Below are 24,165 nucleotides of genomic sequence, written 5' to 3'. Positions count from 1 at the left end.
AAGGCACAAACCGAGCCCAAAAGGCACAAACCGAGCCCAAAAGGCACAAATGGGCTTAAAAAGCACAAATAGAACATAAAAGACACAAATAAGCCCAAAAGGCATAAACGAAGCTTAAAAGGCACAAAAGATCCCAAAAGGCACAAACAGAGCCCAAAAGGCACAAACGGTGCCCAAAAGGCACACACGGTACCCAAAAAGCACAAACCGGTCTAAAAGGCACAAACGGTGCCCAAAAGGCACAAATGAGCCCAAAAGGCACAAACAAAGCTTAAAAGGCACAAAGAATCCCAAAATGCACAAATAGAGCCCAAAAGGCATAAACGGGCCTAAAAGGCACAAACCGAGCCCAAAGCGCACAAATGAGCTTAAAAGGTACAAATAGAGCATAAAAGGCACAAACAAGCCCAAAAGGCACAAACGAAGCTTAAAAGACACAAACAGAGCCCAAAATGCACAAACTGGCTTAAAAGGCACAAACGGTGCCTAAAAGGCACAAACGGTGCCCAAAAAGCACAAACAGGTCTAAAAGGCACAACGGTGCCCAAAGGGCACAAACGAAGTTTAAAAGATACAAACAGAGCCCAAAATGCACAAATTGAGCCCAAAAGACAAACAAAGCTTAAAAGGCACAAAGAATCCCAAAATGCACAAATAAAGCCCAAAAGGCATAAATGGGCCTAAAAGGCACAAACGGTGCCCAAAAGGCACAAACCGAGCCCAAAAGGCACAAATGAGCTTAAAAGGCACAAACAAGCCCAAAAGGCACAAACGAAGCTTAAAAGGCACAAAAGATCCCAAAAGGCAAAAACAGTGCCCAAAAGGCACAAACGAGCCTAAAAAAGCACAAACGGTGCTCAAAAGACACAAACAGGCCTAAAAGGCACACACGGTGCCCAAAAGGCACAAACGGAATTTAAAAGAAACAAACAGAGCCCAAAAGGCACAAATGGAGCCCAAAAGGCACAAATAAGCCCAAAAGACACAAACAAAGCTTAAAATGCACAAAGAATCCCAAGATGCACAAATAGAGCCCAAAAGGCATAAACGGGCCTAAAAGACACAAACCGAGCCCAAAAGGCACAAATGAGCTTAAAAGACACAAATAGAGCATAAAAGGCACAAACAAGCCCAAAAGGCACAAACGAAGCTTAAAAGGCACAAAAGATCCCTAAGGGCACAAACAGAGCCCAAAAGGCACAAACGGGCCTAAAAAGCACAAACGGTGCCCAAAAGACACAAACAAGCCAAAAAGGCACACACGGTGCCCAAAAGGCACAAACGGGCCTAAAAGGCACAAACGGGGTTTAAAAGAAACAAACAGAGCCCAAAAAGGCAAGTTTTCAATTGCAAAAATAAATAAATAATAAATAAATAATGTACTAAAGTTGCGTAATTGGCCAAAACTCAGGTATGAAAATGACATTTAATTCAATGTTAAAAGCAGTTTGAAATTTAAAAAAAAAACAATTTGGATGGTTTACCCTACTCTAAGGCCAAAATAGACAAAATTAGCGAAATGTGTGAAAATGACATGATTCTTTAAAAACGTCAGATGTTCAGTTGCAAAAAATTAAAAGATTGTACCGAAGTTGAGTAGTTAGCCGAATCTCATGTATAAAATTGACACTTGACTCTTCTTTATAAAAAAAACTTTTTGTTGTTAATTCAGTTAATTTTACACATCACCATAAGCAAACCATAAAAATCCCATAATGATCCATCAGTTTCTCCGTTGGTTCAATACCGTATCGAATTTTTGTGTTCGTTCAACTATGATTCGGTTATTTTGTGTTTTTAACTCACCAATATGTAACTATTTATTATAAACAAGATGATCTGTCCATAGAAGAATAATCTGTTCAAAGATATTTATACGCATTCATCCGTTCTTATTTCAGCAAAATAATCGATGATCAAGTGTTAGCGAACCCAAAGTGTTAGTATTGAATTATAATTTCTTTAATATACATGCATAGATGATATATTATATATATCATGTGATTTTTTAGTTCAGTCATCATAATAATCCTGTGCTGAAAAACCACCCATCATTGCTAGCTGCATGTTTTCAGATGGCTTCCAGTGCCTCTTCCTTTGATTTATAAACCAGTTATTAATTTGTTTCTGATCTAGTCCAGTTGATTCTGCTAATGATATTTTATCAGCTTCCTGCAATATCATTCATTTCTAAAACATTATTCTTAATAATATTGATTTAATGTTACATATATCATATATGCTAGTGTTGCTACAAACTGTAAATTTATCAATTTAATTTAATAAAAACAATGAGTAGATAGAAATGGTACAACACTAATTGACTGTAAACGGTCTTTTACAAAATGGTAAATGGCCGTTTACAATGCATTGAATCACTAGTTAGCTGGTGTAAAAACCGCGGTGGTGTATTAAGCCTAGATTCCAATAAAATAACTTATAAAATTTTCACCGGATCTATTAAATGAGCTGAACCCGACATGAACCCAAAGTTTTATTGTGTTCTTGCATATCAGTATTATAAAATTATAAATTTAGAACAAAAAGTTGTGTATAATATAATTACATTTATCTTATGAAACAAACATCATGCTCGCTTTTTTATCTTCTAAATTTTATCATTGAAAATATAATTAGTTTAATTTATGACATAAAAAACCTATTTTATAAAAATAAATTGACTGAATGGGTTACCCGCGATTAAACTGATAATGACCAGTCTAGCTAAGCGCATGTTTGCAGGTTGGACCAGAATTCGACTTCTTGGTATGCTATATGTAGTGAAGGGGCTACAAAATTGGGCGTTTGTGCCATGTGACGTCCAGTCAGCAAAGAATGGGGTTTTGTTTAAGGGTGTAGTGGTGTTGTAGCCCCCCATATATATATATATATATATATATATATATATATATATATATATATATATATATATATATATATATATATATATATATATATATATATATATCACACATTTGAATCTAATAATAATAATAAAAGAAAACGATGAAAGGGCGACAAATATTTCTCGCCCCCCCCCCCCTAGCCCCTCAAATTCGCCCCACTACGGATAGCCTTAGATTCGTGTAATACTTGAAATTTACATCCCTATGATTCACTACTAGAAAATGGGTCATGGTCCTACGAAAATTTCCTACGACAAGTAATTCAAGCATATTTCAAACGATTTTCAAGCATGTGTTTTTCCCACGTAACTTTTTTGTTAAAAAATTATTAGAAAGTGGATTTTCCAACAAATTTCTTATAAAATCTGTCGTAGTAAAAATAATAAGGTATAAATTGGTTCCTAACATATTGGATGAAACTTAATAAGCATGGTAAAAAAAGCTTTTACTCAAAGTTAAATTTGGGATAATATTAGGTACCGTAGGGTAGGGCCATTGGTAATGGGAATCCCACCATTCAAGCAAAGTTTGTCTTGCTTCATTTGGTAGCTTCCCTTTTTTCTTCTTCTTTGAAAACTCACGTATTAGTGAACTTATACGACCTCCAAATCTCCTTAACAATGTATCCTTTAGTTCCTGTTCTTCTCTACTCACTTGTGTGTTTTCGTTTTCGGTCTCTCCTCCGCTAAATTCTTCTTCGGATGATACTATTCCGTCATCTACAACATAATTAAGTTGGATAAAGATATGACATACAATACGAAAAGTGACATAAGTGATAAGTCTTAGGGTGTAATGAGCTGAGATGATCATGAGCTACTCGATATAGGCTCGTTATAAAAGTTGTAACAAATAAACAAGTGATCTCAATTCCCAAACAGTACCCATTGACACTACATTGTTTTATTAACCAAATAAACAATTTCCAAACAAACACCACTACTACAAAAATATGTATTTGCTACGGTCAATTCCGTAGTAAACAGCCATTTTGCTACGGATTTGCTATGAATAGGGTTCGTTGTACAAGTCTCATAGCTAACTTCTATCACCAAATCAATTATTTTTCTTTGATGACAGACTTTCTCCTAAAATGACATCATTGTTAAATAGACCATATATATATATATATATATATATATATATATATATATATATTAAGTAGAGCAATTATGAAAAGAATACATTAACATATTAAAAGTAAAACAGTTATAATTATATTAACAATAATAATAAAGGATCAAATATATGCACTAAAATCACATGTGTCCTGGAATTCATTTATACGTACACCAATTATACAAACACTTGGGATATAATATATGTTACAAGGGGGTTGTTCATAAGCCGAGCTGAATCAAGCGAGAGCTTGCACGTTGTTTGGTTCATTTACAAACTAAACCAAATGGCTCATTGACAAATCGAGTCAAAATTGAACCGAACGTTTTTCGATTGTACATTAAGCGTTGCTTATTTCTTCTTCACTTTAAATTTTCAATAAGAAACAAATTTGAAGTTGTAAACAACATATCTGTAAATAAATTAGTAATTTTTAAACAATAAGCCAAACAATGAGCAAATGTACACTTAGTTCGGTTCGGTTCAATTGGCTCATTTACAAACTGAGCCAATGTCAAAAGATTACTTTTCATGCATTTTTCAAACGGGCAATAAGCGGATTGGACTACCTTAGTTAGACCAAGCGTAGTGGGAAATGCCCCAAAACGTCAAAATGTCCCCACCTCCCATCTCTATTGGTTGGTTTCACTCATTAGACTCACCATCAACTTCATCAAGCGTTTTATCCATAACGTTGGAAGTTTTTTTGAAGCTCAAAACACTGGGTGAAACAGTATTCCCCAGCGTTTTGAGTTAAAACGTCTTACACAACGTTACCGTTACGCTTGGTCTTACAAGATGATAGATAAAGGGGTTTTATAGGGACGCCCACCCTTTTTTTTCTAAAAAAACCCTTTATACGCCCTGTATAGGGTCCCATATACGCCTCCGTATAGAAATATATGAGACATATTGAATCCCCATATAAAGCTATACAAGGTGTATATGGGGTGGGTGTCGCTGGTAAGACCCTAGGTAAATTGGGTAGAAAGAATATTATAAGATAGGCAAATGTAGTATTCGACAACTGCGTGTTAAGTCGTATCAATGCCAGTAACATAACATGTAAGACTGGGTGATTGACGGAAGTGTGGGTGTATACCCCACCATCAAATCAAACTGTTAGCCCAACACTATCTTTAATTCTTTATCTTCCATATTTCTCTGTTTCCTACTTCCCTATCAGACAAAATTTACAACTTTTACTTATCCATGCATGTTTATAATAATGCGATACGGTTTAACTAAAAAGTATATAACATCACTGTCTTTCGATATCCGTTTGGTAAATATTATAGGCGTTTTTATTTAATTTTTCTTCATTTACATAACACAAACATTATATAATAAAGTAGGTGCGGTGTGTTATTTGTGTTTCGATAAAAAAAATGACGTTTTAAGTGTGTGAATAAGTAGTGTAATTATATATATATAATGGTGTAATTATAGTGTAGTGTAATTACATCATAGTGTAATTACACTATTACACTTCTTGCATATATAATTACACTATTTGATTCGTACAGTTAGCATGTGTTTTTAGTTTGTACATTAACTTTCCTCAATCATTTAGTTTATTTAAACGTGTTGATATAGATGGTTAATCGAAGTATATTAGAATCAATAACCCTTCTAAGAAAAAGTAATTAATGGAAAAATATTATTTGATTTTACCTAAGTCGTAATATGTAAATGTAGAACACTAAGGCTATGCGTAGTGGAGGGGCTACAAATTGGGGCGTTTTGCGTCGTGTGGCGCCCAGTCAGCAAGAGATGAGAATTTGTTTTTAGGGTGTAATGGTGTAAGGGCTACAATATTAATATAATATATATATATATGGGCTACAATAGTAATATAATATATATATATGTATATATATCACCCACACACATTAGAATATAATAATAATAAAAAGAAAGGAAGATCTGGCGACAAAAGAACCCGCCCCATATCACCCACATATCGCCGGGGGGCGTTCGCGCCCCTTCTAGCCCAAAAATCGCCCAAACTGGCGCCTATTACGCATAGCTGTGGAATTAATACTTGCATGCAATTATGCAAAAGTATTATGCAATTATTATACATTATTATGTATAATAATATGGTAGAGGGAATTGAGGGGTGAGAAATGGAATTGGAAAGAATTCTCTTGTTTGTTTATGAAAGAAAGAGGTGAGAAATGGAAATAAACCATTTCCATTTCTCTGATTTTGTTTCTCTAATAAAAGCGGAGAATTGGATTTCTCGACGTTCATTTCTCCCATTTTCCTCCTTTTCCTTTCATTTCTCCCATGTGTTCATCTTTCTTCTGCAAGCGTAAGGCCGCCGCAAGCCGCAAGGATGAAGCCTCCACCTCCACCTCCACCGCGGCCGTTACTCAACCGGAAGAGAATAAGGAGGTTGAGAATCCTGCGCCTAAAACGAAGCGTGCTAGGGCTTCCAAAGCTGAAGCGGAGCCTGAGTTCTTCGATGACCAGCGTGAATTGGTAAGGATACGTCTTCATTGTTTGCTGAAAACGTTGCTGTTTGTTTCAGTTTTCGATTGATTGAATTTGTGGTTAATTGAGCTAGGGTTGAATGTAGCATATGGAGGTTAATTTGAACAACACATATTTTGATTAATTGATACGCAGCTGAATCTGTGGTTAATTGATTGTATGATAAGTTAGGGTTAAAAGTAGCATTTGGAATTGAAAGCTAAAACAGTTATTTCATATGTTCAACAATTGTTTGATTCATTGATATTAAGCTGAATTCGTGGTTAATTGAACGTATAATAAGTTAGGGTTGAAAGTAGCATATGAAATTGAAAGGTAAATAGTTAATTTGAACAACACATATGTTGAACAATTGTTTGGTTGATTGATGCTGAGCTGAATCTGCGGTTAATTGGTTGTATAATAATCTAGGGTTAAAATAGCACATGGAGTTAAAAGTAAGTATAGTTAATTTGAGGAAAACAAATGTTGAACAATTGTTGGATGGATTGATACTGAGCTGGTGGTTAGTTGAATTAACTTATTGGTACTTTTCTATTCTGCTACACCATTGCAGGTAGGAGATTAGATAAATACTAATAATGAGATACAGGAGACATGGTTAGCAATTCTTGTGTAACTTGGGTTAATTGTTAGCGTGCATCAAGGTTGAATCATTAGTTAGACATGTATATTCTTTTGCAAATTGATGTGCATGTTAAACTCAATCTTCAGAATCTTGAGGTTAAAACTTGTATGGGCCCTGTTACGGATTTATATGCAGATGCTTCTATAATGCTATAGTTTTAGAGGTTGTGCTTGATTTATAATGAATTGTGTAATTTTCTCTTATCAAAATATGTATCATAATAGTTTTTCATTAATGCTTAACTGGTCATAATCTGTTTTTATTGTTGAATTTAGTTATCTTTTTGAAACACTTGAACATGATGCTTGTTTTTACTTTCTCACTAGTCATGACTAAGATTATACCTTCTTTTCTTTCAATGGTTTTATTTTTTTACTTGTTTTTGCAGGAGGATTTATGGAAGCAGATCTTTCCTGTTGGGACAGAGGTGTGTGTGATCATTAATGTTCATTTTTTATATTGTTCTTTTTTTTTTGTGTAGGCTACTTATTGAATTTTACATTTTCTTGACAGTGGGACCAACTCGACTTACTTTCTGAATACAATTGGAATTTCTCAAATCTAGAGGTGAGTAATACTGTAGCGTTTGTTTAACATCCAAAAAGAATTGATTATTTTTTAATGTTTTATTTATCTAATAAATGTCACATAACTAAGCAACTTTTTATCTCTTCATCAAACCGTGCAGGAGGCATTCGAAGAGGGCGGGGTATTACATGGGAAGAAAGTGTACCTCTTCAGTTGTACAGAACGTAAGTAGAACATGACACTCAAATATTTAGATTTTGAAATTCACATATTTGTGGACTTATAAGCTTAGATTATTGCCTGATATGTTGCATTTTTTTCTTGGTTGAAAATGATGCTATCATCCATGTTTATGTGACTTGATTTATCTTTCTTTCAGCACAATTGCTCTTTTATAATGGTCAATCAAAAGTCACATGCATACCTGTACTAGAGTTAAATTGAAATAGATTACGTTTGTAATTCAAATGAGGTTTAGACTGCTAGACGTTATTTGAAATTGGGTCAGATCCACAGAAACTTACAAATATAAATTGCATATTGTTAAGGGCATATTTGGTATTTCTCTTAAAAAGTTGAGTTGAAGTAAAATGTCAACTTTGAGATTGAATTGGTCAAATGATAGTGTGGTAGCCTAAAAATAGTCAGTGATGTGTTATATAAGTTTTAACATTGACATAAACGTTACACCAAATATAGGGATCTAAATGGGTTTGAGACTTTGAGTTAGCTTTGATTCAAATGAAACATATCTCACAAAAGACTTTTTTGCACAGGTTGGCATGAAAGTGAAAAAATAAGAAGATAGCCAATGAAATCCAAGTAGTACAGGAGAGGAAATCCTTTGGTCGATATGGACTCTTTTAGCATGCAAAAAAAGCATTAGCATGGGTTATAAACTCTTCTGGTGTTTACTTGAAATTCATTGTGTAACAACTGATATTGTGAGTTATGATAAAAACGGTTCAAAGCAGCTCATTTGATTGGTAAAGATGTGAATCTAGGACGTTCTTTTCTTGCGTTGACAATAGAAGAGAAAATTGAGATGGTCGAGTTGTATACCGATGGTTCAATGGGATAGTTGTGTATGGTTGAAGTATGTTTTGTATGTGAATTGGTTTTAACTATGGTTGATGTTTTTTGCTTAAAAACTATGTTTTGTATGTGAATTGGTTTGATCAATGCATATTTTGGTTGGAATTTATGCATCTTTTTATATGTTTTTTATTTTTTAATAAATATTTGTTATGAAAAAAAAACTTGTGCTAATGATAAAGTTGATATAATTCTCTGTTTATTTTCTATGTACCAAACAAGAGAAATGATTCTCAGCTATATTTCTCTACTGAAATCTCTGTACTACCAAACAGAACAGTCAATTCTCATTCTCCAGACCAATTCCCTTTCTCTGCAATTCCATTTCTCTATTCCATTTCTCTACAATTCCATTCTCTGTACCAAACACCCCCTAAATAGATATAGACATGATGCACCGTGGAATTAATACTTGCATGCAATTACATAAATTAATTGTGGCTTAATGGTAGAGTATTCACTTTACAAGTGAGAGGTAGGAGTTTAAAACCTCACTATCACCAATTTATATGGGAGATATGAGGGATGACCCTGACTCTCCCCCGACTCCAGAATAAAGTGGTAAAGGGGTAGTAATATAATAAATCATATAGAATCAATTAGAATCAATGGATTCGTGGTAAAATCCCTTTATGATGTATTTTAGTACAATTTTTGGCTGATATAGGGATCAAATGGTATAGTTCGTTTGTTGGTAGCTTGAAGGATTAAAAGCATGACTCTTGCTTTCCAATTGGTTGTTTTTGCATTAATTGCTACTTCATCAATCTTATTGATTAGTATACCCGTTGTATTTGCTTCTCCCAGGCAGATTTGACAAATACATATCACTTGATATAAAATACAAAGTCCCACTGAGTAGACTATGAGAAGGACTTGACAAAGATGGATCTAAAAATGGATGATATCCCTTTTATTGTGTATGAAATTTATGGTTTCAGTTGGTGTAAATCCACTCACCTCAATTCAAAATGAGAAGCAATTCTCCATTGGTAGCAAATGGTTATCCATTAAGCGGAGGAAATCTTAGTTAACATAGACCCCTCTTGCAAGAACGGACTAACAGGGTCAGCTACCCAGCCAACCTTCATAATTAAATACCGTTACTGTATAGGTAGAGCTTGTTGTGAAAGACCTATTCCTGGATAATTCATGGGTAGAGCCGAAGAATGTGAACTCTTGCCAGGGTTCGAGTCTTGATCTCACCCGGTTTTACTGGCTCCTCGCTGTCGTGCTATTTGGCGGGCGTGGGGTCGGGTTTTATCCGGTGAATCTCTCAATAGGTGGACCGCTAGGGGCTCCGTCCGTCCGGACTAGTGGCCGGCTCGGGCTATCTTTAGCCAGTGAGGGCCGCGTACTCGTTACTTAGTTGGTCGTTAAAAAAAAATACTTGCATGCAATTATGCAAAAGTAGAATAGCACACAAGTAGGCCCCACATAAGGAGACGTCGGTCACCTGAGGAATATTCCGGGATTGAATTGACTGGTAAACCCACCCCACCACCACCAAATAGGTGGTGCCTGTGTGAGGCTACCTAGTATTCTTTTATAAAAGCAGGCAGCGAAACATACGGGAGTCCATGTGAACAAATTTTGGAACACACAACTTATGCATATACTATGTAGGGTTACAAATATAGAATTTATTAGTTAGGCTATATGTAGTGGAACGGCTATTAAATGGGACGATTTGTGTTATGTGACCCAGTTAGCAAATGAGAGATTTTTGATTTAAGTTTGTAATGATGTGGTAGCTTATATATATATTACACACACATACTTAATATAATTTTTATTATTAAATCAAAAACACACAGGCGACAAATTCTTGCCGCCCTCCCCCCGTGTCGTCCATTTTATCACCTCGGGGGGCGGTGTTGCCCCTCGTCGCCTTTGTCGCCCCCAAAATGTCGCCCACTACACATAGCCTTAGGAAATAATAATAACAAAAACATAAGATAACAAGTTGGGTCGAATTATTTTATCAAAATATATAGACATTGATTTGTAAAGTGTCGACTAAAAATACAATATGGTCCATGAAATCAGTTAAACAAAATAATATGGTTCAGAGCGAGGCTTGGCTTTAACTGACATCTAGAAACAATGGCTAAATTTTTATCGATAGACTTATTTGGTGTTGCCCGATTAGTTGGTTTTGGATGTTTATTTTGACAACGGTTGTTCAACAAATTAAAAAACTATGGATTATTGTATTTTAAAGATACGTATAATTTAGTTTGAGGTTAATCACTGATATATACACGATGTGAAGGAAGAAAATAAAAACCATGAGATAATAGATCGAATGATAAGAAAATGAAATAGATCATTATCGTACCATTGTTTTGTGTTGGTTAACTTATGAGTATTCAATGAATAATTATTTTATGTTGTTTGCTAAGAAAAAACGAAAGATTGAAATATGACAGAAATACCTTTATCTTAGGATAAAGAACAATCTTAACATCACCAAAAGTTAACTTGTACTTTGGGGACATATAATAATAGTTCTCAAACTCTTTTAAGTGTCCAAAACAATTCTTTTGTCACAAAACTGGATCACTTTACTTATTATATAATGGCTTCCAGCATTGAAGGCTAGCTGCTTATAAAGTTAAAGATCATGAGACAAACAGAAGAATATTTCTGTCAAAATTAATTAAAAAAGGGATAGGATAGATTTAAGTTTGAGAGATCCACTCATTTACTTGGTTTAATTTACTTTACTATAATTACTACAAATAACATCAACAGGAAACTAAGTATAAAACCTTAACAAGAACTTCTTTTGGAATGTTTTCTTATGATTTATTCACAAGCAAGACCACATGATCAAGAGGGTGCCAACTTAACTACAAACAAACACATTTAACACACAACTTTCAATTAGCTAGTAGTGTGAATTTATAAGAAAACATATTTACACGAAATTTACGGCTTTAAATTGATTCTAAATGGTTTCGGGTAGAACCCACAAACACGTATATCTGATTGGGTTTTGTTCATGTTTGTCCATTTCTCTTTTTTTGGTACTTTGTACTTAAATGGTTAGAGTAGTTTACGTCAAAAGTTAAAGATTAAACAAGAAAGTGACATCAACGTTTATAATTTAAACGTAATTGTTTTATATACATTCATAGTTTTAGTTTAGATAAGTCGGTTATTTATCTCTATAATTTTGGTTTTATATAAATTTTTTTGGAACGACCAACTTTACTTTGTGCATAAATAAATCATAGATATAAAAGAGATCATGGACACACCCAGTAACGGATCTATGTGCGGGCCAAGGGTAATCGGGATATCCCTTAACTTTTTTGACGAAGTGAAATTTTATACATCGTATACTCCAAAACTTTAAGATCGGTCAATTTTATATAACAAATACCCCTAAATGTGTTTTATAAATCCGACACCATTTTGATAAATATTAATGATAAATTTAAATATACTAATACGAATAACGGTCCGATCAGTTGAACAAATGAACCGCCTATAGGCGGTTCAACCATTAGTTACTAACACTTAAACAGTAAACTTACATATAATAATAAACATAGCACATAAAATTGAGGTTAAGTTATAATTTCATAGAGATAAATAGATATATAGCACACAGTTTTTCAATAATAATAATAATAATAAAGTCTAAAAGGAGTTAGATATCATACCTATACATAAATTGCTAAGTTGTGCTTCAATATTATTGAGGAAAACAGTAGCTTCATCAAAAGGCCTTGCCAGATCAGACTTATATTTCATTAACACTTGACTATACATCTCCTACACAATCAAATACAACATATAAAATTTGTTCGTCTAATACATAAATAATATTCAACTAGCTAAACATGATCATAGATATAAAAAATCGAAAATTATACAAACAAGAACCATAAACTCATCAAGCTCAGGATCCGCTCCTAAGCAAGTGGAAACAACACCGTTTGCATGCGAAACGCCATTTTCTTGACGGATTTCCTCCAACAAATATGTTATTTCCGGTGGCGCGCCTAACTGTATAACAGAATATACAAGTTGTTCATATTGATGATTAGTTAGTTAGTTAGTTAGTTAGTTAGTTAGTTACAGTAAGAATAAGTTGTATATTCTGTTACACAACTATTGTCATGCGCTTACAATCAAAACAGTCTATATATGGAAAATTGATTACTATGACTGTAAGCGCATGACCATAAAGAAAAACCTTAAAATAGAGCCCAAATAAGCATGAGTTAGACTAGTATCGAGCATGGCTAGTTTTTATTATTATATATTTTGAGAAAAACATTTTGTGTAGTCCCTTAAAAAAGCCAAAGCTTGGCTCATGTACAGTGTGAACGAGCTTCTCATATAAGGTTCGAGCTAGAACTCAATAACTATACGAGCTTTATTTGAAATTTCAACCTTTTTATAAATCCGAGCTCAACTAGTTTGCTTTTAGTTTCACTAGATATCGTCTTGAGCTTACCATCACAGTCACCGATTCATATGAATCAATTTCAAAACTAGTTTGATGATAAAAAGTTCGTTGACTGTGACGATAAGCTCACGACGATAAACAAATAAACAAAAAGTGGATAACAATTAGGTTTATTATCAATAACCTTTCGACAATCGATAAACGCATCGAGCAACTGCGGATACAACGGATGCGAAACGATCTTCGCTTTGATCATATCATCATCAATAGCATCAGCATGATGATGATCATCTTCATCAAAGTTATTATTTATATTCTGATCAAACGTCATGTCAGTTTCCGGTGAAATAGTGTAATCAGTGAAACCACACATCTTTTCCATAATAATAATAATAATAATTGTGTAGAAGAAGGAATGATTAATGAGAATGAGAGAATGATGATGAGTTCTATATATGACAGAAGAAGGATTGTTAGGGTTTTGCTTTGGACAATGCTTTTTGGATTTGGTGGAGAGAGAATGGAAGAAAAAGCTTGTTGGGTGTTGTAAATAGTATAATCCATAAGAGAGAAACTTTAATTTTATTCTATTAAAAAGAGTTCACATTTAATCTGTTAAAAAATGTGAGTGAAGTTTATGTAAAACTTTTATGTATATTTGTAACGTTATTGTTTATGTGTTATAACTTTAATCTGATACATTTTGAAAATTGTTGTGCGTGAAAGAAAGAGAAATGATAACGATCAAGATATAAAAAGAGTATTTAATTTTTATTTTTTTTTCACATCTAACTTTTATATATAACACAAACCGAACTAAATCTGGATAATGGGTAAAGCTGCGCCGCTATCCCCTTTTGAATCGCAAAGTCTGTTCTACTAAATATAAATCCTTGGTTCCTCGGGCTCTGCGAGTCACTGTGGACCACCTTCTGCACCCGCTCCAAGAAGCGAACCGCCTCGGGAGCTAGGGATCCAAAAGTTTCGAAGGCAAATGGAATGAACACGTGTTGATTCTCCAAACACGATGTCTCATGCTTAGCAACCTTCCTAGACTCCGCTCTCAAAACCGCCTGTCCCGGTACGAAGCCACTGTCTCTCAGCCCCACCAACGGGGACACCCCAGTGAGGTCAACACACGCATGCTTACCCCCTGCCCAGCCAAACACAAGAACATCCGCAGGACGCAGTGTAGATCTTCCTTCACGCGGATCAGTCAAAAAGTTAACAGGTGCCTCTTTCTTGGCTGAGATCCCGGCACGTCTAAGCACATCCCACAACACATCTCTAACCCAGAGAAAATATAATTATTATTAGTGTAATTTTGGATTTGGAGATAGATGAATGGATGTGAATGATCTAAGGTTGTTTGTTATGGGTCGTTGAAGTGGGCGGCAAAAGTGATGCGGCATGGTCTTAACGTTGTGCATATCGCACCGGGGCGTTAATGTTTGGGCGTTTTCCGGCTTCAGTTAACATGGTAACAGGCATTAACAAGGAAATGATGGAGTTTTATAGTTAGTTAAACCACAACGCAATGTTAAAGACGTGTGTTAGTTAAAGTCTCACCATCTACGTTGCAATGACGTGACATTTTAACTAACAAATTTAACTAGCTTCACAATAAGCAACCTAACGAATCATGGAATCATATGGTTATAAAATAAATTGCATGTTTTAACGTCGTGTTCCGTTGTTCGGCTCTTTGTTATTCGTTTGTCTTCATAGGCATTAGTTAGTTGGTTGGAAAGTTGTTTACAAAGGTATTTTAGTTGTGGCAAACAAAGATTATAAGTAACAAAAAAAATGTAATATCCAAAAGTTAAGTAAATAACTAAATATGCAGACACGATTATCAAAACAAACCAAAATTGTACTATCCTATGGCTATAATACATCTTTTACTGTAGCAATTAGTTGTTACTTTATATAATCATACAATATTCATATTAGGTATGTGTTTTTTAATTTGTTTTATCACATAAAGGTTGATTCACGGTTAGACCGTTATAACAATTTTGATCTTATTGTTTTACATATGAATATATGCCATTACAACATGTTATCTTTTCGTCTTTCTTATTAGTTACTATGCTAGTCGAAAAATATTAGGACCGTGGGCCTTGTTGTGTGGTTTTTGAACGCTTGACTTGTCCGATTAATGCGTGGTTAATCTAGTTGATTAATATGATTTAATTAGAAGCCTAATATGATTTAATTAGAAGCCTAAGGTTGTGTTTGTTTTTGCTTATAAGGTCTGCAAGGAGCCTATGTCTGCGGGCGCGCAGACATAAGCTCTTGAATACTGTTTGTTTTAAAAAAAAAAAAGATCTGAAAACTGCTTTCATTGTCTTAAAAAATAAGCTTTTTTCATCATCTTTACACATCTTCACACTTCTTAATATCATACCAAGTACCAACACCCAATGTCCAACACCACCACCACCCATCGTCCGTCTGCCGCCACCACCACCCACCACCACCTTCTGCCGCCACCACCACCCACCACCACCTTCCGCCGCCACCACCACCATCCACCACCACCTCCACCCACCGTCTGCCACTACCACCACCCACCACCACCGTCCACCACCACCCACCGTCCGCCACCACCACCGTCAACCACTCACCATCGTCAACCACCCATCACCACCACCACCCTCGTCGGCCACAACTACCGTCCACTACCACCACCATCCACCATCCACCACCACTCACCGTTCGTCGCCACCACCACCCGCCACCACTATCCACCACCACCCACCACCATCGTTCATCACCACCACCACCCATTGTCGGCCACCATCACCGTCCACCACCACAACCGTCCATCACCACCACCCACCGTTCACCGCCTACCACAATCGTCTACCACCACCCACTTCCATAGTTCGTACACCACTACCAATTATTTTAGCAGTTCACAAACGTTAAATGACTTTATCTACTGTAATATATATGATAGGTAACTAATTTTCAGCTTATGCAGACGATTTCCAGTTTATAAAACAAACAGTATTATATTATCAGATTGCAGACCTTCAGAACACATCTTCAGTTGCAGATATTAAATCAGATGAAATCAGATTGCAGACATATTTTGTTTTCATAAACAAACAGCACCAAAGTATGTTCAACAAGAAGAATTTATTATATTAATGAAAATGTAAAAAATTATGATGACGCTAATTAAAGCGTTATTATTATCTTATAGCTACAATTTCATAACCATTAAGGCCACCCGTAGTAGGCGACTTTTGCGAAATCCGGCGACGATGGGCGATAAACACCCCCCCCCCCCCCGGCGATTTGTGGGGCGATAAAGGCGGGGGGGGCATCTATATATCGCCGTTCTTCCTTTCTTTTTTATTATTATTATATTGTTTGTGTTATATATATGTGTGTGTGTATTGGGCCACAACACCATTACACCCTAAAAACAAAAACCCCATCCGTTGCTGATTGGGCGCCACATGACGCAAAAACGCCTTATTTTGTAGCACATCCACTACACATAGCCTAGCTACATAATTGCATGTTTTTACTATTTGAATTATTGTGATAGATTTGACCCGACTACCTTTTTGCCTTTACTTTTACCTTTTTTGCATCCTTACAAAGCAATATTGTTACGTGTTATCATTTTATATTATATTAAATCTACGGTTGGTGTTCAAAACCTATATCATAACTGGGGTTGTAAACTTGTAATCGTAATTGTAAATGTAGGGTCTGGAAAGGTTAAAATGTATGCAAACCATAAATCTATTACTTGGAATAAAGATATTGCTTCCATGAAACTCACGGCTCCATAAACGTCTTATCCTATCAAAATGTATATCAGACACAAAGACTACAAGGGAACGAAGTCTAAATAACATAAAGCATAGAGTACTTCATGCATATAATTTTGACATATATCAAACATGAAGATTTTTAAGCTAGTCAAGCTACTCTAACTTTAGTTCAAGCTCGAGTTCGAAGTTAAACAAGTCTACTCGGGCACTCGGCTCAATTCATTTCTTCTTAACAACCTGAAACTAGTGCTAGAGCGTCTCGGCTCGTGAATAGCTCAGCTAGCTCTTGGCACGACCGGCTAACCCATTAATTTTTTAAAATTTTAATAAAATCAATAGAAATAATTACATACATTGAGAACTTATAAACAAATTCCATAAAAGTCAAATGAACGAGCGAATGAACATAGATTTATGTAAAACTAGGGATTAGAAATAATAAAATTGGACTATTTGGATTATATATAACTTATGACATTAAAAACTGAGTGTAATTTAAACGAATCAAATGAGCAATAAGCTCTAGCTTGTTTACAATTCAAATTTTTAGCAAGCAATCCGTTTTTGAATCTTTAAATAACCATACTATATGAAGTATGAACAATATTATAAATAGAGATAGTAAATGTTAGTTGGACCGAGTTGATTAAAATTCTTTTTATCGTATTTTTTTCCTTCTATCTCTCGTTAGTTCTTAATAATAAAAAACGTTAAAGAAAAAAAAAAGAATGTTAGAAATGATTATTCTCACATTATTTTAAATAAGTTGTTCAGGTGTATTTAAGCAAAATCAACACTAAACTATTATGACTTGGCAATAGACCACACCCACACAATGAGAAGATTATAATGATATAAAGAGATGCCCCATTAATATTGTAGAGTCAATACTCATCGGTAACACTTTTAATAAAAATTATTTGACTTTTAACGCACAAAACACGACTCTACTTAAGCCACGTTCAAGCTAAAAGAAGAACAAATCTTATCGTAAATTTCATAAAATACCATGGAAAATTAGAAAGTGGTAAATAAGTTGACTCATCTTTTAACAAGAATAAAGTGGTTGATTAAAATTAATATTGTTATTTTTATTGTTATAAACTTACAAACTCATAACAAGGATTAACTAAAGTATATGAAGAATTGTGTGTGACATGATCCGATAATTGGTTTTGTTATGTGTTAATGGATCATCACAAATCAATCGGCTTGTTTTATTATATACGTGATTTGATAACTACATGGTTTACTCCGTATATCGATTGAATAATCAGTTATACATAACACTTGTATTGTAATTCATTTGTTGACAATGTGGTATTAGAATTATTAGAGGTACAGTGACATGTTACAACGAATTTTGTTAATGTTATGACAACTTAGTCGATTTATATCTTAATATACTATATTTCACATCAATTTGCGTCTCTCAGAGTCTCGGTCCATTTTCGTTGGTTATAACATAATGTATATCGAAATGTAAACAAAAACAAGGGCATCACTGAATGTATATTCGAAACTATATATATATAAAACACTATGTATTAAGTTATATAAGAAGATTAAAACGATATTTATAACGTAAATAAGTTAAGAAATATCGCATTATCACATCATGGGATCTAAAAATAAACCTAAGGTAAAAAGAAATTATATTATTAGGGTACATGGGGCATGCCATTGAAACCAAGTAAAACTTGGAGTACCCATATTCGGGGACAAGGGGCGAAACGACCTCTCGATCTACTTACTGCAGCCCAGGAATGTAAACGTCGTCTAGTCGTTACCTGTTACTACGATCTCCCCTACGCCTAGGACGTTGTCTGGGCCCACCAAGAGCCATAGTTAGTTGTTGTTTCCTTTTGGTAGTTTTTCACTCATACCCACATTAAATGGGGTTGTGCTCTAAACTATCAAATTTATTTGCCGATTCACCAACCCGAGCATTTGCGTCAATGTACCCAAAATACCCAATGAAGCCAGAAGCATTACTCGAATGATGCCCTGAGTAACCTTAGCCTGAGAGAAAACTTGACCTAGTCGGAATATTTGTCTGGGCTTTATGAACTTGATTTATCCCAAGTTTTCAGGTTATTAATTTCTATAACTAAATCTTTTTAATCAATATATTTTTATTTATTTATGTAAAGTTCAATTTAATCATATGATAAAAAGTTGATTTTTCTACAAGCACAAACTTAGAATTATTTTCAACTTTGAATAAAAGCCAATTGTTACACATTTGTCGATTGCTTAAATTAAAATATCTTATTATCTAGAAAGGGCATTCATATGTTTAATAATAATATCCTTGAAACACTATTAAAGATTCTCTTAGTCAATGTGCATGACCGAATAATACACTCAAAACAAACCCAAAAGATGTCCCACGCAACAATAGCACATGAGGTTAATATTTATGGGTTATATTAAAAGGAGCAATGTGTTTAAAAAGCATAGGAATGAATACAAGAGTGACATGTGACATTTTTCACAATATGATTTAATGGTATTGTTGTTTCATTAATAGATTATTGTTTTTTGAATCGATTGTTGTTAGAAACAACGTTTTCAAATATCAAAATCATATTGTACAATTTTAACACGCATGTCATATAATGGAATCCAGAATCCAAACACTATTAATTTTTAGGTAGGGTTATTGTAAAAAAAAATAGATTTAGTCTCTTAAATATAGGATCTAGTGATTAAGATTAATAGTTTATAAAAATTGTATAGTGTCTTATTTACGTGATGTGATTTATTTTAAAATGTTCTTACATTTTTTACAAGACAATTGTTTTTTATTTGAATCATTTTCTTTAATACAAACACCATCTATAGTTTTTAAACATAACTAAAACACAACGATATTTTGATTACCACACATGTCTCACAACTTTATCAGCATGTGAGCTAGAAAGAAAACACCACAGGATACAATGTATTGAAGACGAACCAATAGTACAATTTATTGAATATAAAGTAAATCACAATGTATTGTAGATGAACCAATACCACATTGAATTGAAGATGAAATAAAACACAATGTGCGTATTGAAGATACACGAAAAAACACAATGTGTTATAAATGAGCTTAATATGAATTATTGGGATGGTCGGGAGTGTTAAGCAAAGCCAAAATAAAAAGAAGAAACTTCCCTGCCTCCGAGCCCCATCGTGCTACGCGACGGATTGAAGCCATCTCCTTCGCGTTGCACAAGGGAGCCAGAAATTTAAAACCAATTGTTTTGTCCTTCGCGCTACGTGAAGGACATCTATTGAAGACTTTGCGCTACGTGAAGGGGTCCCAAGACGAGAAAAATAACCTAATTGTGTTAAAATCAGTTTTCAGATATGTTCTACATATATTTCACTCCATAGGCTATTAAAGGCTTAGGAGGCGATTTTACACCATCCCGGGGCTCCCGAATCGCTAATCCTTCCATGCTTTCATATGTTCAACACATAATCAAGTCATTCATCATGCAGAGGCAAGGCTAAACCACTTGTGATCACTTTAGGTGTATGGTTTGGGCTTAAACTAAACGTACATGTGTTTCTTGTTTAAGAATTGAATTGAAGTTTGATTGAATGTGTATTTAATCTTGCTTTATTTTTGTTTCGATTATTTAAACAATTGTGTATCTCGGATTCTATTTTATCATCAATTGATTAGTTGTGTTCATCAACATTTAGGATTAAGTTCTTATAGTAACTGAACTGTTACCTTTAATCATTGATTTACTTGGAGTCTTATATTAACAAACTGGTAATTAGGTAGACTAAGTTAAGTTGTGTCAATTCGTCGGATTAGAATCTGTTAATCAGCACAATCAAATTGTTGTGTATAGTAATTGCTTATCAATCTTAACTGACGATTCATGTCTATGTGTATATCCAATTGATAGGATTCATAGTTGTTCAGTTTATTGCAAAAACCGAACCTGAAGTGTCTCATTGTTTCCTCCAGTCGTTTTACAACTAAAAGTACTTGTGTTTTCATCAAACAAATAAATATTTAAACTGTTAGACATCGTTTATCCGCTCGTAGTCAATTAAATAATAAACAATGAGTTTGACTTGCATTTTCCTTCCTAAGAAAACGACACTACTTGCCCATACTAGTTATATGTATTTAAGTCTTATAAATACTTGTTTTTTTATTATAGCATGACATCTACATCAATGCCTATATAAATCTTGCAGAGATTAAATTCCATTAGGTGAAAGAGGAGATGGTTTCATGTTAGCAACGAGCAGCAGTGAGACAGCACAAGAGAGAGCAGTGATGGAGATGTTGATATCGATCGAATTACGAGATAGCATGATTTGAGAGAGAGAGAGAGAGATTATATGGGAAGTTAATTAAAGATTTAGGACAATTCTCTACCTCTTTTTGAACAACTAGTATTCTACCCCTAAATCTACCTAACTAGCCGATTGCAAAGTTTTAACATTAGACCACAAAAGAGAGAAAGCGTCTATTAGACCACTAGATACCATTAGCCTATAAACCCTTTGTTTTCCTTATTTAATATAACTACTTTTTACACTTTAATTACAAAAACGTCACTCCTTAAAAGTAGCACTTATAAAACTCATTAGGCGGTCTAGATACTTTCCTAACATTTCTTTCACTCTTGTGATTTTTAATTTGAACCTCTATATATATATATATATATATATATATATATATATATATATATATATATATATGTGTGTGTTGGTTCTACTAAAAAGTTTGCTTTTGCCTAAAAAGAGTATAAAGGAAGGCGAAGGCCCTCATGCACGTTTTTGATTTTATGGGCGAGAGTATTTGTTCCATCTACGCATGTAAGCATGCATATATGGTAACAGGGGCGTAGACAGTTTTAGAGGAACGGGTTCGGCTGAACTCGTACAAATTTCTGTTTTAGTGTTATATATTAGTGTATTTTGACAACGCACCCATAGAAATTCCAACATCAAACCCGTAGAAAACCCAAATCTAAGTGATAAACAATTGATCGTCCGTCCCTCGAAATTTTCCAAACCCGTAGAAAATAAAATTTTGCTACGCCACTTTATGGTATAACTGTAATGTTTTATCAAATACAAACACAAATCATGTCAATGGTAGCTGAACAATGAATATAGTAAAAAATGACAAAAAGCAAATTTTCACTATAATGATAAAGCAAGACAACTATAATTAATGGTAACTCCATTTGTTTCTTAACTTCTATTATATCATGTGTAACATTGTATAAATGTAGCACAATTAGTTATTTATATTTTGAACAACAATTTATACGTCTAGTATGGTTCTTTATTTAGTATTAGATTAGTGACTCTCAGTAGTAGATCTAGAAGAAAAATTCAAGACTATTCAAACATCTCAGTATTTACTCATAGATATCCGAAATATGAATTGGTGAAAAAATGTTACACTATTTTTGCACTTTGCAGGCAAAATTGAGGGGTAGTCCAGGACCCTTGGTGACCCGCGCGTTATATGAGGATGAAGAATTTAAGGGGAAAAAATACATGTTATTCAGATTTGATTACGTATAATATATCTATTGTTGGTCAAAAGAAATAAATCAGATTCCCTATAATTAAATGTTTTATTATATTTATTTATTTATTTTATTATAAACTTATTTCGATTGCCATAAATGGAAGTATGAAGAAATAGAAGTGCATCATTATTTTCCATATAATCATATGCATTAGTGGAACACCATTCTTTCATCAACTCTCTTTTGACTTTGATCTAAAACAATAATGTGTACTCATATAACTTTCTCTTAAATTGTCTCTTTTAAAATTTATTAAGTTTGAATTAGCCATCACACATTAATTAATTATATAACTAATGGGATTCCCTTGCATGTTGCGGCGGAGTATTGGTTTGATTCATTACGGTTATGACACTTGATGCATTAAACAATAGAGAATACCTAAGAAAAATAAAAGCAGTGATATGCCCGAAAGGATATATATATATATATATATATATATATATATATATACACGTATTTTGCATCGATCAAAGCCATAAAAACGAATATCTGGTAGCGATTTTTGATAATACCAATACCGGTACCGATATCGTTCAGTTGGAATCGGTTTGGTTTCTAATGAATATAATATAGTATATTTTGAATACAAATCCGCTTTCAACAAAATTTATATTACTTGTGTTCACTAACATTTTTTATAAAACTAAATACGCGGTTGTGATTATATTTTCTCCACGTTTCAAGATAAATTATAACAAAATGAAGTTGTATTTGAAATAATGCGGGTGTTTTAGTATCGTAAATTATACAGAATGTCGTTATCATACACGCTGACGAACTGAATCAATACCGATCGGAAAACATATGTACTAGTGTTGGCATTATCAGGATTAATACGTCTATAACCCATTTAATTACGAAATTAGTAAGTTTATATTTCTCTAATACCTGGTGTTCGTGAACTTTTTTATAATAAACTAAATACGTGATTGTGATTTTTTTTCTCAACGTTTAGATATAAATTTTATTAAAAGCGAAGTTGTATTCGAAACAAAATTGTTTCATAGTATGGTAACCTAACTGATATCGACTGAATTGCATAGGCACTACTGTCAGTAATATAGGGACCATGATCGGTATTCGTTTCTATGACTTTCAATCGATGTAAAGAAAGTATCGACAGGCTTTACAACATAGGTACTAGTGTCGATACTATCGTGACCGATATCGAGATATAAAACTACACCGCAACGCGCAGATTTGTTTATTATACTTATTAATAAATTTAAACACCATCCAAAACTTATAGAGTACAACATGGATTTTGTTTTAAGAGAATCAAGACAAAAACAAAGAGATTTGTCTTATGATAATAGGATGCAACTTCAAAAACTATTCATGTGGATAACTTATTGTAAAACAACTCACATAAAGTATATCAAATACATAAGACAATTATCTATGGGCCATATTATCTATACAAACACAAGTACACAATGGTATAATACATAAATATTCAAAACATCATTATAATTTTGTATAGCTCCATAATATTGGTGTAAACTTGATGTAGTCATATGGCCCAAGTGTAAACACTAGTGTATACAATTATACCTCAACAAAATACCAGAAAGTTCATGTTAAGATTAATGCTCAA

At 33.9% G+C, this 24,165-nt stretch overlaps 1 protein-coding gene and 1 long non-coding RNA gene across 2 annotated transcripts; one reads left to right on the top strand and one right to left on the bottom strand.

Annotated features, from left to right (window-relative positions):
• Positions 1-2,011: 2,011 nt before the first annotated feature.
• LOC143615633 (homeobox protein knotted-1-like 6) lies at positions 2,012-13,583 on the bottom strand. The gene is made up of 5 exons (XM_077088715.1): positions 13,386-13,583; positions 12,673-12,795; positions 12,450-12,561; positions 3,387-3,625; positions 2,012-2,172 (listed from the first exon to the last, which is right to left on the bottom strand). The coding sequence occupies exons 1-5, from the start codon at positions 13,581-13,583 to the stop codon at positions 2,014-2,016; spliced, it is 831 nt and encodes a 276-aa protein (XP_076944830.1). The 3' UTR covers positions 2,012-2,013.
• On the top strand, positions 6,338-8,109 carry LOC143615634 (uncharacterized). The gene is made up of 5 exons (XR_013150509.1): positions 6,338-6,512; positions 7,541-7,579; positions 7,666-7,719; positions 7,841-7,904; positions 8,060-8,109. It is a non-coding gene; the product is annotated as an uncharacterized LOC143615634 (long non-coding RNA).
• Positions 13,584-24,165: the final 10,582 nt, after the last annotated feature.

The sequence above is a fragment of the Bidens hawaiensis genome, unplaced genomic scaffold, assembly GCF_021521415.1.
Source record: "Bidens hawaiensis isolate Kalapana, Puna unplaced genomic scaffold, B.hawaiensis_p1.1 tig00043649_1, whole genome shotgun sequence".
NCBI lineage: Eukaryota > Viridiplantae > Streptophyta > Magnoliopsida > Asterales > Asteraceae > Bidens > Bidens hawaiensis.
The sequence above is the reverse complement of the archived record's forward strand: the minus strand, read 5'-3'. Positions and strand labels throughout refer to the sequence as shown.